The sequence below is a fragment of the Marmota monax genome, unplaced genomic scaffold (genome assembly GCF_021218885.2).
Source record: "Marmota monax isolate L192 unplaced genomic scaffold, Marmota_monax_Labrador192_F-V1.1 WCK01_AAM20220418_F8-fsc00064, whole genome shotgun sequence".
Taxonomy (NCBI): domain Eukaryota; kingdom Metazoa; phylum Chordata; class Mammalia; order Rodentia; family Sciuridae; genus Marmota; species Marmota monax.
In genome coordinates this window covers 8,011,496-8,026,262 of record NW_026694542.1, presented here as the reverse complement: position 1 = coordinate 8,026,262, position 14,767 = coordinate 8,011,496, and the positions used below count along the sequence as shown (strand labels likewise).

Below are 14,767 nucleotides of genomic sequence, written 5' to 3'. Positions count from 1 at the left end.
AATAAAAAGGTACTTCCAATAAAGCGTAGTTTTTCTTCTTCATTTTTTTTTTTTAAAAGATGGTATAAAATTATGGAAACTTCTATGCTCAATCATTAATTTAGAATAACTGGTGTAAAAGGTAGACTATAAAAGTATGTGGGAGTGATCTGCACAGGTTTCTTTGAACTATGGTAAAGTTTTATTCAGAGATGTTTGCTAAAAGTAAGAATCAAATCGTAAAGATACGTAGAAAGGAGGCCATGTGCCTTTAAACTATTCATCCTTTTTTCTTCATTCAGATTTAAAAACCTACCTCAGTATAAGCCTACCTGACTCAATTTGAGAAAACAGGAACCTTTTATTAGGGCTAAAGAAGAGTTTACATTTGAATGATAAATCTATGAGAAAAGAATAGAAAATGCAAAAAAAAAAAAAAAAAAAAAAAAAAAAACAACTAACTACCAAAAATGCAATGTCAACTCAAGAAAGTCCTTGGGAAATTTTCCTCAAATAAGTAACCCTTGCAATGATACAAGCCTTTAAAGACAGTATAAGATATAGTAATGAGAGACAGCCTCATTATCTATATAATGCTGAAATGTGGCCTTTATTGTCTTTGAGATATAAGTACAGATAAGGGCTGAGGACTCAAACTCCTCCAGAGTTGTTTTTTTTTTTTTTTTTTTTTCAAAAACAGATAATGAGGAGGTCATAGGCTTTGAAGAATTCATGGGGTGCTATAGAATATGCAACTTTATTTTGGTAGAGGACCCCAACCAAATTTTCAACCCTGAGTTTGAGTCTTCAGCACGTTAAACCTGATGCACATACATGTTTTAAGGCTTAATCCTTTAGTTCTTGTATTCAGAAGCATTAATATCATGACTATTCTTAATGCATTTCATTATTCATACATAAAATGACACTGATGAGGAATCATATTCTGAGAAGTTTTCCGGAAGACCACAAATCCCAAATAAGGAAAGGTACACCTATCCAGGGGAGAAAATTGTAAGTTTCTAGATTGTTCCACAATACATTTCACTAAAAATTATACTGTGTGACAATGTTAATTCTTTTTTTTTCCAATCATTTTTTTCCTTCTGTAAGAATAGTGGTGGCTATTTGCTTACTATTTTTTGTCTGTGTAACAGATATTTTCTTATGGCTATAGCTGCTTGAATGAAAAACAAAAGATGACTACCTGAATTTTCCAGTATATAATTATAGAACATCTCATGAAATAGTTGATTCAGTGGTCTCAAGTCTAGAGTTCAGAATTGCCGCCCAATTCTACACATTTATTTAGAACAAAATAAGGTATAACCAATTAACTAAGGTATAATTTACATCTTTTTATAAAACTATTTTAATATTACAGGCCTGACCATGAAATAATGATAAAAGTCTACATAAAAGTGTGGATTTACAAACTTGTCATGGAATGCAAAAGAGACTGTGGAGGTCAGGTCACTAAAGTTATAACAGTCAAAATCAAGGAACTAAAATTCCTTACCAGCTTGGGTACCTGGGGGCTCAAAGAATGTATACAAATATTAAAAATACCATTCTTTAAAACTTACATCCAAAAACAGGAAGAAAAATATGTCTTAAGATATTTTTCTGCCTCACTGCAAAATTTTCCTATGCATTATAGAAGACAAAGGCAAAATCGGAAGGAAAAAAATTGGAAACATTAAACCAAAAAGCTAGTAGAGAGTGGTCTGTTTAAAAATAGAGCCCTAACTTCACAAATGAGAGTTCCATTTATCCCTGCTACAGAGCTAATCATCCAGAAAAGTGCTTGACACATATCTGCACATTTCATATAAAAATAAAAAATAAATAAAAGAGTTCTGATTCAGGCAATGATTTAAGAGCCCGAGGAAAGAGAAATGAAGACATTTCAAGATTAAAAAAATGGAGGAGGGGGTGTGGGAACTCAGTTGTTTGAGATGAAGAAATATAAAATTTGTAGCTTCTAATGAGTCTGGATAAATGTGGTCAGTTAAATGCAATCATTGTGTTAGCCCTTCTGTTCAACCTTCCCTTCCAGGTAATCAGCTCCTGGTTGATGGTGCCCATTGGAAGACCCCCAAACTTGAAAAAGGAAGCCACCTAGAAAAACGAGAGAGAGGTGCTGCTCTCTTCCTCACCTAAGGGTGCTGGTGTTACATAACTATCTTCAGAGGACAGGGCAGCAAAACCTAGGAATTTCCCCTCAAAGTTGTAGGCATATCCACATTTCATGTATAACATAAAACTCAACCAATTTGTCTTCTCATTCAAATTTCTCAGCCACTATCAGCAATAAGTTTATGATTTTGGTTTACTTACTATTTTAGTTTTTCATAACAATTCTAGAAAAATAAAGCAACCTCAAAAACAGAGACTCTAATTTGTCTTCCCAGAAGAGTTAAATGTAAACACAGTTCCTAAGGAGAGTAAGAAACAGATGTGACTAAGATGAAATAATCTCTACTTCCTTCTAACAGTGAACAACTTCATTCAAGACTTTTCAAGGCAGGACCCCCTGTAAATCATCCATTCAATGCATGTGGGGCCCAAAGCAACACGGAGGAGAGGAGCATGTCAGTGAGGCTGATGGACATCTGAGAGCTAAGCAGAGATTTTTAAACTACCAAGTACTTACACCACACTCTGAAAGCAAAACCTCGGTTTTTGCAGGAACCTGGTCTGGCGACCCTTGCAGACACATCTAGTCTCTGAAGCACCTTTGAGTTGTACGGATGTAAGAATAACTTTGAATTATAGAAGTTATATGCATCTTTAAGAATCACATTTTGATTATTATAAAATTTTTTTTCTATTTTACAACATAGGTTTAGCTACACAGAAAAAATTACACCGCTTATTGAAATACATTTCATTTTAGAAACAGACTACTAAAGAAGTCTATACAAAACCTCTAAAATAATTTCTGTAGTAAAATAAAGAGTGCGTTAGGAGAGCTACACAAAGAAGAAAATTTCCATCTTTCTCTATAATGCTTGATATACTGTGAAACATGGCCAGCTTAACTCTGTAGCCAGCACCAAAAGCTGAAAAGAATTCATTACAATACACAGTGATACAATTAATGCTCTGGATTAATCTCACAGCCTTCCCGATTAGTACAAAGGAGACCAGGCCTATCCCCTCTTTGAGGAGAAGTCCAGGATATAAAAGCAAGCATACCTCATCAGCTGATATGAAATTATAAAATCCCACAAGTCTGAGTATTTGAAATTTATAAAAGTCGTCAGAAAATGCAAGCAAATTGGGCTTTAGTTTAGTGGTTCCCTGGTTTAGATGAGTTTCCTTGTGAGCTCAAGGTCGTCTTCTGGTTCACTCCCTTGGGTCTGCTGATTCACCCCAACAATGGCAAAGCCCCTGAGGGAGCTGAGGAGAGCCTGAGAAGTGCAGAAATGCTCCACCAACTCACCGTGGGAACACAACTGGGGAACGCGCTTAAGGAGATGGATGTTAATGATGCGGTGCTGAACTGTTCTTCTCTGCCAGGTGCCGCAGAAAGGTGTCCTCACTCTGGCCTCTGTGATTTAAAGGCTCACTCTTGAAGAGAGCTGGTGGTGGGGGCAGGTGAGGGACTGGAGGGATAGGAAGGTGGTGCGGGTGGTGAGGGTGCGGGTGGATGTGCAGGTGAGAGAAGGGGTGGGGGATGGGCCGTGGGGGAAGAGTGCTAACGGGGTTCATACTGACGGGAGGAGCCGGGGTGGTGGGTGTATTCACCACAGAAGGAACTGGGGTGGCTGGGGCAGTTGTGAGTGGGATCTGGACGGCAGGTGGCACATTCACGGGACTGGTCACCCGAAAGCACTTCTCCTTGTGGGCCTTGAGCATGTTGGAGAAACGGAACCGCTGCCCGCACACGTCGCAGGGGTAGGGCTTTTCGCCTGTGTGAGTTCTGCGGTGCCTCTTCATGTTGGGGCGGCTGGTGAAGCTTTTGCCACAGATTTCACAGATAAAGGGCTTCTCTCCTGAAATGAACATGGAAATGGATTAACCCACTGGGCAATAACTATCTGCTGATGTTATTCCTCATATTTACAAAGGAGATTACCACTTCTCTTCTGCACGCATCTTACATTCTAGTCATAAAAGAGTCACCCAGATTGCAACTTAAGAGATCAGAGCAGACACAAGTACGACTCACTCACATGCAATCTACCATCTTGGTTTGGTTAATGGAGAGGGGACTGGGGGAAGGTGGTGGCGGCGCAGGGGTCTGCAGCTGCATGGCTTCTTCTCTTCACACTAGCGGGTCCCTTTAACTCCTGCTAGGAGCACTTGCTGTCACTTCAGTTGCCACTCCTTTCCTTCTCCATGTATTGAGACTTACAGTATACCAGGTTCTAGTCTAATCGCTTCACATCTACTAATCTTGGTGATCCTCACAGTGACCTTACAAGGTGATATGAGGAAGTTAAGAAAGCTGCTGACTGTTTGTTACAGGAGGGTCCAAACTGAAAACTCTAAAGTCTTGCTCCAAAGTCTGTGTCTGTATGTGGACCAGAGTACTCACACTCCGGGTGCATTTCTGTACACACAGAGGGATGTGTTTTCTTACTCTTTTTCCTCCACTTTGGGACTCCCCATAACTAGGAGCAAAGTCCTATGGTCACAGTCATATTTCTTCTCTCCACTTTCTTATTCTAGTAGAAACCTTAACGTCTCCTATTGCCTTTACCACAGAAGACAGAATTTCCCTTGCTTCCCTGAGGGATCAGTTTAAAGAGTTGGAAGGGGCCAGTTTGCTCCATCTGTCAGTGCTATTTCCAAGCTATTGTGTAGCTCTTATCTTTCCGCTTTCCATTATTCCAGCCCTGCACTGAGGCTCCTCACTGTGACTCATACTCACATCTGAATGAGTTCTAGCTCATCTTGTTTTCATTCTTTTAAAATCCATTTCCTCCAATCATCTTTAAAACTTCAAAGTCTGTGTTATACAGAAATGTTACCATGATTATCTCTAGGTAATGGGATTATGCATATACTGACTTTATTATAAACACTTATCTGTATCTTCTGTTTTTCTAAAATAAACACAATTTACTTATATAATGGAATGTTTTAAAAACACAGTTGTTTGATAACTCATTAACCCCCTGAACCACCTCCTCCTTGACTCTCCAGAGTTAGTATTCTTCACTCACAACAGCTACCTAGAAATAGAGCTGAAGGACCTAATTTTTGAATTACCATGGTCTGAGAAAATACTTTCCACCTGATTCGCTGATCACTACTTAGTATACCAGACACGATCCCTTTTACCAACCTGCAATCCTCCTGCCTCAGCCTCCCAAGTCATGGGCACAAAATGTAATAACTGGCTAAACATTTAAAATCGACCACCTAGCTGAGCATGGTAGCACAAGTTTGTAATCCCAGTGGCTTGGGAGGCTGAGGCAGGAAGATTGCAAGTTCAAAGCCAGTCTCAGCAACTTAGTGAGACCCTGTCTCTAAATAAAATATAAAAAGGACTGGGAATGTGGCTCAGTGGTTAAGTGCCCCTGGGCTCAATCCCCATACCAAAACAAACAAACAAACAAAAAACCCAAGAAAATCAACCACTTGTATAACATTCCATGGCCATATTTAGTTGCTAGAAGATACAGGAACAGCTAACTTCATCAAAGTAACTAGACCAGCATGTATATCAATACACAAAGACATACCTAATAAAGCTGACCTAACATTAAGAAAAGAGTTATTATGAGGAACCCAGAGAAAGGATGTTATAAACGAAGACAATCTACAGGAAAGATTGCAAAGAGCAAGAGTCTGGATAGCTGTCTTTTGTACTGTTCCAAGGAAAAAATGATCTAGTCAACAAATGAACATCAGAAACATATGCATCTATATACCTAACCTGAATCTTTTTCTTGAGCTTTAAGCTTACTTTTCAAACTGCTTACTGGTATCTCCACTTGAATGTCTTACAGATATCTCAAAATTAAATTAATTAGCCTACCTACGAATCTGCTCCTCCCTCCACTATTCCCTACTGTGAAAATAGTACAAAGCCCCAAATCTAAGACTAACCCTTGATTCTTTGCTCCCACATTACCAATATCCATTCAATCACCTTGTTCCTTTGACTCTACCTTGTCCGTGGCTGAGATTTCATCCACTGCCATTTCAGTTCATATCATCACAGTTGTTACCTGGATTACACAACAGCCACTTGACCAGTTTTACCATCTCTGTTCCTGCTCCCCACCCTCCAGTCCTCTCTTCACACTACTGCCAGACTTAACTCTCAGAGAGTTGTGTCACATATTACTTAAAATCATTCTCTTTTCACTGTCCTTAAAATAAAGTTCAAAATATTTTACAGGGCATAAGGGGTTCTTTGTGATCTGATCCCTGTGTAATGCTCTCCAGTATTACAGTGATCAGTCTCCCTGCCCCTCACACTCCTCCCTGTGCTTTTACGGCCAAATCACTGTCATGCTTGCTCACCTGCCCCCAAGCCTGACCAACAGCTCTGTGGACCCAGGAACTATCTCAGTCTTGCTTACCTTAGTAGTGCCATTTAGCAAACTCTTAATAAATATTTGTTAATTAAGATATATCTCTTCCCCTATGTTTTAAGATCTCTGAAACTGGCATATACTTTATAATCAATGACACATCATGTTTAATTTATAGCATTTCCTCAGCAGTATATAAATGTTGTCTTTCAACTGATGGCTTCTTGGATTCAATGATGTATAGCACTCACTATTAAGATCATTCAGTTGCCTTCCTCTGTTCTACTTCTCTGTTCCTGACAATCTTCTGATTATAACCTATCTTCTAATATAGATTTTTCCTTAGGCAAAGAATATTCTGACTAAAGAGCATTAAGAATTCTGAACTAGCTGGTTGTGGTGGTGCGCACCTGTCATCCCAGTGACTCAGGAGACTGAGGCAGAAGGATTCTAAGTTCTTGGCCAGCCTCAGCAACTGAGTAAGACCCTCTCACCCTCTCTTAAAATTAAAAAAATAAAAAGGACTGGGGTGTAGGTCAGTGGTAGAGAGCCACTGGATTCAATCACTAGTACTGGGGAAAACTATCTGCCATTCATAATTTAATAGACTGGCAATTTTATTTGCATGTTATTAGGACTCTTTAGCACATATCATTTCCTCTGATACTGAGCTGCTTGGGCACTCCGACAAATCCTGGAAGCTGATGTCCTGTTATCTTGCTTCATTAAATTTATATCACAATCATTAAATGGATGATTTGGAGTCATATTGCCTTGGACAAGTTTTCTAATCCCTGAGCCTAAGCTTCCTGATCTGAAAAATAAAGATAATAACCTAAATAATAGGTTATTGTAATAGAGTACACAAGTGGAAATGCTTAGAGCAGGATGTGGTAATAGCAGACACTCAATGCATTTTAGATACTTTTATTATTATCACCATCATCATTCATCAGACTGTAGGCTCCTTGAGGGCAGAAACCAGGTCTTCATCCTTATGTCCCTAAGCACAAGACACTCAGCCCAGTACAAGGAGAATCGCAAGTGTTTTACTCTGAATTCACCCCATGTCCATACCATACCAGGAAGCCCTGCCTTGTGGCTGATTAGCTTCCCTAGATTAGTTGTGCCTCACTTCTCTTTATCTACAAAGAAATAGCCCACTGAATGTCAGTTTTCACAACTGCCTTAATGCCCATCAAAATATGCTGTTGTCTCTAAATATAGTTTCATCCAGACTTAAATAATTTCTTCCTTTGGAACTGGGGATTGAACCCCAGGTACACTTTACCACTGAATGCTTTACCAGCACTTTTTTTTTTTTTTAAAGAGAGAGAGAGAGACAGAGAGAGAGAGAGAATTTTAATATTTATTTATTAGTTCTCGGCGGACACAACATCTTTGTTTGTATGTGGTGCTGAGGATCGAACCCGGGCGGCACGCATGCCAGGCGAGCGCACTACCGCTTGAGCCACATCCCCAGCCCTTTACCAGCACTTTTTATTTTTTATTTTAAGAAAGGGTCTTGCTAAGTTACTGAGGGTCTCACTAAACTGCTGAGGTTATCCTTGAACCTGTGATCTTCCTACCTCAGCCTCCTGAGTCACTGGGATTACAGGTGTGTGTTACTGTGCCTGGCTCCCTTTTCCTTCTCCAAAGCTAACCCTTCTCCCCTAGTCTGCTTCCCATCATTCTTATTGATGCCAAGAAACTAGAGGCTTATAGCTATTATGTAATTCTGCTAGTGAGTGGCAGGGTCCAGGCTTGTCCAACTCTACCATCCAGCTGCTTTTCACAACTTAAGTATTACAAATAATACTACAAGGCAGATGACAGGACAGCAGAAGTATTTCAATATGGATGTTAAACAAGGTCTAGCACATTTAATATAGAAAGAGTTATTATAAACAATAAGAAAAATCAAACACTGCAACAGAAAGATGAACACAGAAAAGGTACAAAGCAAATCAGAAAAGAAAATGCACTGATAATATACATGTGAAAAATGTTCAATCTTAGTTAATATTAGTTACTTAATATTCAATTATACAATATTAATTAAATGTAAATTAATACAAGAAGAAACCACTTCTCACCTATCAAGTGAGAAATATTACAGTTAGAAGGGTGAGAGAAGCCAGGCACTGTGGCACACGCCTATAATCCCAGCGGCTCTGGAGGCTGAGGCAGGAAGATCACATCTTTAAAGCTAACCTCAGCAAATGAGCAAGGCCCTGTCTCAAAATAAAAAATTTAAAAGGCTGGGGATGTTGTTCAGTGGTTAGGTACTGCTGATACCAAACCAGAAAAAAAAAAAAAAAGGTGAGGGAAATGGGGATTTTCATGCACCGCTAGTAGGAGTCTATGTGAAGGGCTATTTTGCAATACATGCTGCTAAGTCAAAAACGTGTACACTCTCTGCCCTAATAATCCTACTTCCAGAATTTGATCTAGGGAAATAATTTTGGATGTGTAAGCTACAAGGTTGTTTATCACCCTATTGTTTATAACAGCAGAAAAACTGGAGACAGAAAAAACAATGTCCAACAGGAACTGGCTAACCAAATGGAGGAAACATCTTTTATTTTATAGGACTGTTGTAAAGATTTTATTGACTAAATGAGGTCATGTATGTAATGCCTGGCATTTTGTGTAATAATAAATAATAGTTGCTCTTATAGCAAATTTATAAGAAGAAATCTTATTTAGAGATTTAAATTCCATTGCTGATAATGACATGACGTATAAGATAAAGAACAGGTTACACTAGCGTATAAAGACTATATTATTTTATTTTATTTTACTGCTAGGGATTGAACCCAGGGCCTCATGCATGCTGAGCACATGTTCAACCACTGAACCACACCCAGTCCCTTGTTTCCTTACTTTTCATATCAACACAGAAACACATATGCATAGTATGTATGTCTATATGTATTAAAAATTAGAACATTTTTAAAAAATGGATGCATGCTATAACATTAACAGTGGTCTTGTTGGTAAGATTTTATTTATTTTTTTGGTACTGGAGATTAAACCCAGAGGAGCTTTACCACTGAGCTATATCTCCAGCCCTTTTATATTTTGAGATAAGATCTCATTTTTTTTATTTTGAGACAGGATCTCATTAAATTGCCCAAGCTGGTCTCAAACTTGTGAATTCCCTACCTCAGCCTCCTGAATCACTGGGATTACAGGTGTGCAATACCCTACCCAACAAAGATTTTATTTTTATTTTATGATTTTCATAGTTTCTGATAATTTAATAAATGTATATTACTTGTTTTTTTAAGGGAGGGGTACAAGGGATTGAACCCAGGGGCACTTTACCATTGAACCACAACCCCAGGCCTATTTTTAAGGTTTTATTTTTGAGACAGGGTCTCGCTAAGTTGCTTAGGGCCTCCCTAAATTGTCCTTTTTACTTTCTTATTTTGAGAAGGGTCTTGTTAAATTGCTGAATGTCTCATTAAATTGCTAAGGCTGGCAATAATTTGTGATCCTCCTGTCTCAGTCCCGAGTTGCTGGGATTATAGGCAAACACCACTGTGCCCAGTATGTATCACCCTTTTAAGGAGAAAGATAAAAATTTAAGTGAATTGTATTCCTTTAGAAAAAAATAGGAAATGTTCAGCTAGTCTATTTTTTTTCAAGATAAGAGAGACAGAGACAGAGACAGAGACAGAGAGAGAGAATTTTTTTTTTTAATATTTATTTTTTAGTTTTTGGCAGACACAACATCTTTGTTTGTATGTGGTGCTGAGGATCGAACCCGGGCTGCACACATGCCAGGCAAGCGCGCTACCGCTTGAGCCACATCCCCAGCCCCAGCTAGCCTATTTGGTCAAAGAAAAATATTTAGCATAAAATTGTATTTATAACTAAAATAATTATAAAATATATATTTTGATTTCATATTGTAGACATTTAAAGGTCTGAAGAATAAATAGAAAGGTAAAGGGGAGGAAAGAAAGAAAATGGGAAAAGGAGGGAAGAAGGAGCAAGGAGAAAGACACACAGGGAAACATGCAGAGAAGAGGTGAATGCAGAGGCAAACTTAGTGCTGGGGGCCATTTTCAACAGTGCAACATTTACCAAGAACCTATGGGATGAGCACTCTTTGTGAATGCAACACAACCTCTGCCGTCAAAAAACTTCTGTTCTGGACTGGGATTGTAGTTCAATGGTAGAGCACTTGTGCTTAGCACATATGAGGTCCTGGTTTCAATCCTCAGCACCACACAAAAATAAATAAATAAACAGATGGATAAAAAATAAATAAAAGTATCCATCTACAACTAAAAATATATATAAAAAAAGTTCTGTTTAGTTCCATTGTTTTCTGCCAAGTAACTGAAAAATTGAATCCTAAAGAGATTCAATTAGAACTAAGAGTCTAAGAGCCAGTGAAGATGAGACTGTTAAATACTTTGATAGATCTTGCTATTTACTTGAGCTATATCTTCAGTTATTATCATTTTGGGGGTCTAATGTAACTAAATAAAGTCACTTCATGACTTCACCTTGCCCAATGCTTACAATCTGAGGGTGCTCTGTTCTGAATAAGAAAGAAAGCTACCAAGCAGGCATTTTTCTTTGGACTTCAACAGAGAAATGGGAACTAAAGAGATCCAGCCATGGGCAGAATTTCCTCACCACTAGTTAAGCAAAAAGAACAGCAGGCTAAGCAAGATAATCTCCCATGGTTCTTTCTAGTTCTGCTACTCTACTGATTAGATTTTACTTAGAAATCTAAAATTGTTTCATGCTCTTCAATCTGCTCTTCAATTTGTGCAGAGATGGGTAACCCCAGAACATCAAGTTCACACTGTAAAATAACGACAGTATTTATGTGGAGAGCTATTAATTTATCCAGTTCCCTACAATCTGAATAATCAAGTGGTGACAGGGTTCAAAGGCATGCTATGAAGCCATGTCCCTAAAACTACAAAGTGATTAAAATCTATTTAGCTTCATTTAATGAATGTGTTCCTGAAAGGTAGCAAAATTTTAATGAATATAATCCAATCACGAGCTGGGGTTGTGGCTCAGTGGTAGAGCTCTGGCCTTGCAAGTGCAGGACCCTGGGTTCGAACCTCACAGCACCACATAAAAATAAATAAGTGAAATATTGTGTCCAACTACAATTAAAAAATAATAATAATAAAAGAAATTTTAAAAAATCCAATTAAACTTTGGGAATATCAGAGGGTCTTCTATTTGAAGTAGTAAGGGTCCTTCAATTTTTAAGACCCAGAATATTTTCCTAAGAAAAATAACATATGTATATACAAAGCAAGATTTCAGAAGTTCCTGAACCACAAGAACCCACTTCCTTAAATACACCCACAGTTAAAAGGCAGTCACAAATAAACCTTTTTGAAAGTTATGAAAGCTAAATTTTTAATTATTATGAATCTGTATTTTTACATATTTGGTTTATTTAAAATTGAATTTTTTTCACTTAGGATGAAAATTTGTGGATCCAGATTTAAAACAAACTAGACCCACGGGTGATTATCAACAAGTACTTGAGAAATCCTTACCAGTGTGTGTTTTCATGTGTTCGTCGAAGTACTGCTTCATGTTGAAATCCTTGCCACACCACTGGCACATGAACTGTTTGTGCCCAATGTGGATGCTCATGTGGGAGCGTAGCTGGTACTTGTACTGAAACCTTTCGTCACAGTTCTGCATTGGACATAGTGAAGATTTTTTAATGCCAATCACAGAAGCTTTACCTGAGACCACCCTAACACACTCTCTGACATTAGGTCTATTTCTCATACTCAAAATAGAACCTGCTCGTGTCAGCTACTTGGCTTTGCTATGTTTCTGCAGCTGAGTTATGAATAAAAGGGATTTTTTCCATATAATTATTACTGGAGCATACTCAACTTCTGTGAATCACTGAGAAAGAAAAAATAAGTCATTACATGCTATTCCCAAGTTAACCTAAGAGAGTTAACCATGTGTTAAATAGGACATTTCTCTTCCTAGAAGTGAGAGTGCACACAAAGCTCAGTGTGCCTCTGAAGCTTCTGTGGCATGTGGCCATGCACCTTGTACCTCAGCATCTCACTCTCATTGCTGCACCATCTATACAAAGTTAGCTCTGGGCTTGGCCTATGGGGTGACATAGTCCTTACCTCACATCTGAAGGGCTTCTCTCCAGAATGCTGCAAGGAATGCACCTTGAGTGACATACTGCGTTTAAAGGATTTTCCACAGGTTTCACATGTAAATGGCATGTCTTTCGTGTGTGCTGCAACATAGAACACACTTACACTCAAAATAATTCCACCAAAAAAGCTCAAAGTTGAAAGCCAGATGTACTGTAAGGTAACTATGCCATCTTAACTTTTTACACTTTTTTTTGGTGACACTTTAATAGTATACTCTGAAGAGAAAAATAACGAAGTTAAAAAGAAATCTGGGTGTGGAAAACTACACCATCCAATTTGGTGATGCTTACTGAAAACATGCTGTATTTAGTCTCAACATGTCAAAACTGATTAAAGTACAGCAGTTCCACATATCTTGCCCAATCCAGAGCACAAAGCACACCAAGGAACAAGAGGAAATTATAGGTGTGAGAGAAAGAAGCAGAAAAAACTTACCAACCATGTGTTTCCGCACGTGAGCCATGGTATAAAATTTCTTCTCACAAATTTCACAGGAAAATTTCTTTTCTGCATATCCGTGGACAATCTTGATATGTTCATGAAGGGACCAGAGTTTCTTGAACGATTTGTTACAGGAAACACACTGAGCAGGATAAATAGAAATAATCTTTACTTACTTTATTTATGGCAGAAAGCCATACTGGCCTCCTGGCAGATGAAATGGATGTGCTTTAGATTCACAGCACAAGGCCGGAATCTAAACAAATGCTATTCCACCGTGGAGTCCAGATTCCAACACCAACATCTGTACGTTCTATTTTACAAGATGCATCTTTTAGAGAGCCTTTAGGAGTATGATAACAATTGTAAAAAGTAAAACAAGAAGTGGAAGTTCCACTAATATCAAAGATGTGACTGCTATTATCAAGTTAATGTTGTACCTACAAAAAGAACCTTCAGATTTATTTAGTCCGTGGATTACCCAGGGTGGCTGCCTCTCACACGTGAGGCACTATGCAGTTAATAGGCGTTGACCAGAGAACACAAACTAATTTTAAATTATAATAAATAAAAATAAAACAACATATAGCAATGGTTATAGATCTGCAGAAGTACAAAAATATTTTTATACCTTAGACAATGCATTTGGAGCCCTCATTAACAAGTGAGATTTTGTTGTATTTTCCCAAATCTAATCTACTCCATTAAACATTTCCCTCTGGTAGAAATTAGTATAACCTCTAAACTGTTAGCATCATTCCTCCTTTTCCCCTACAGCCCTGTTCCAGATCTGTCTTACATATATCTATAGGAAAGACATCACACTGCCTAGTCTCTTATGTCATGGAGCTTAGAATAGAGCAACAAAATAAAATATTTCTGGTTAAAGAAAAACAATATCCAAAAGTTCTTGGTAATCAATAGACCTTGCAATACTTAGAAAACAAATTAGTGTTCTCTATAAATAAAGATCTCTGAACATCAGTGTCACTGCAGGAAACAAGAACTCTTGAGAATTCAGAGTTGAAGGATAAGTCCCTGGCTAGAAAATGCTCTAGAAAAGGACAAACCACTTCCATAAGCCATCTTATAGGGCAGGGTTTTGATTTTTCACTTGTTACCAGGTCATCGGGATTATCAGGATCTATACAAAGCATATATATACGAACAAAGCAGTGTTCTTCAGGAATGGGAAGAAAGTTCAATTAGCAGACTCTGCAAACTCTATAAACACAAGTTTAAACATACCATGATGAGGAATAGCAAGGCAAGTCACATACAAAAAAAAGATCTTTAAAATATTTTTTATCCTGTAACTAAAAGCAAAGTTAAGCAAAGTATTCTATAACTAAAGATCAGGAACACTTTTTTAGACATGAAACATTAAGGAATCCAATTCTGACCCCTAGGGTGCAGCATTACCCTCCCGCTGGCTTTAAACGCTGTAACCAATTCACACCCTAGAGAGGGCACTCACCGGCACTGGCTGTTGCTGAAAGACAGAGGAGCCATGACTCAAATCTTCTTTTATTTACCACGTGTCAAAATCAAGTCACAATTGATAGACCAAAAAAACAGTGGATCTTTAGCAAATGTAATTTATATTTTTAAAAATTCACTTTAAAGTAAGGCAATGACTTCAGTTGATTAAAAGCAATAAAAGAA

The 14,767-nt window shown here is 38.0% G+C and overlaps 1 protein-coding gene across 2 annotated transcripts in view; it reads right to left on the bottom strand.

Moving 5' to 3' along the window:
- Positions 1-646: 646 nt before the first annotated feature.
- Positions 647-14,767, bottom strand: part of Znf652 (zinc finger protein 652) — a 55,638-nt gene continuing 41,517 nt past the window's right edge. For both annotated transcript variants that reach the window (XM_058571532.1, XM_046420420.2), the window contains exons 3-6: positions 13,097-13,244; positions 12,626-12,741; positions 12,023-12,167; positions 647-3,980 (exon numbers count right to left, since the gene is read on the bottom strand). In XM_058571532.1, coding sequence (XP_058427515.1) covers positions 3,469-3,980; positions 12,023-12,167; positions 12,626-12,741; positions 13,097-13,244 — 921 coding nt within the window. In that variant the 3' untranslated portion in view covers positions 647-3,468. The remainder of the gene's footprint in view (positions 3,981-12,022; positions 12,168-12,625; positions 12,742-13,096; positions 13,245-14,767) is intronic.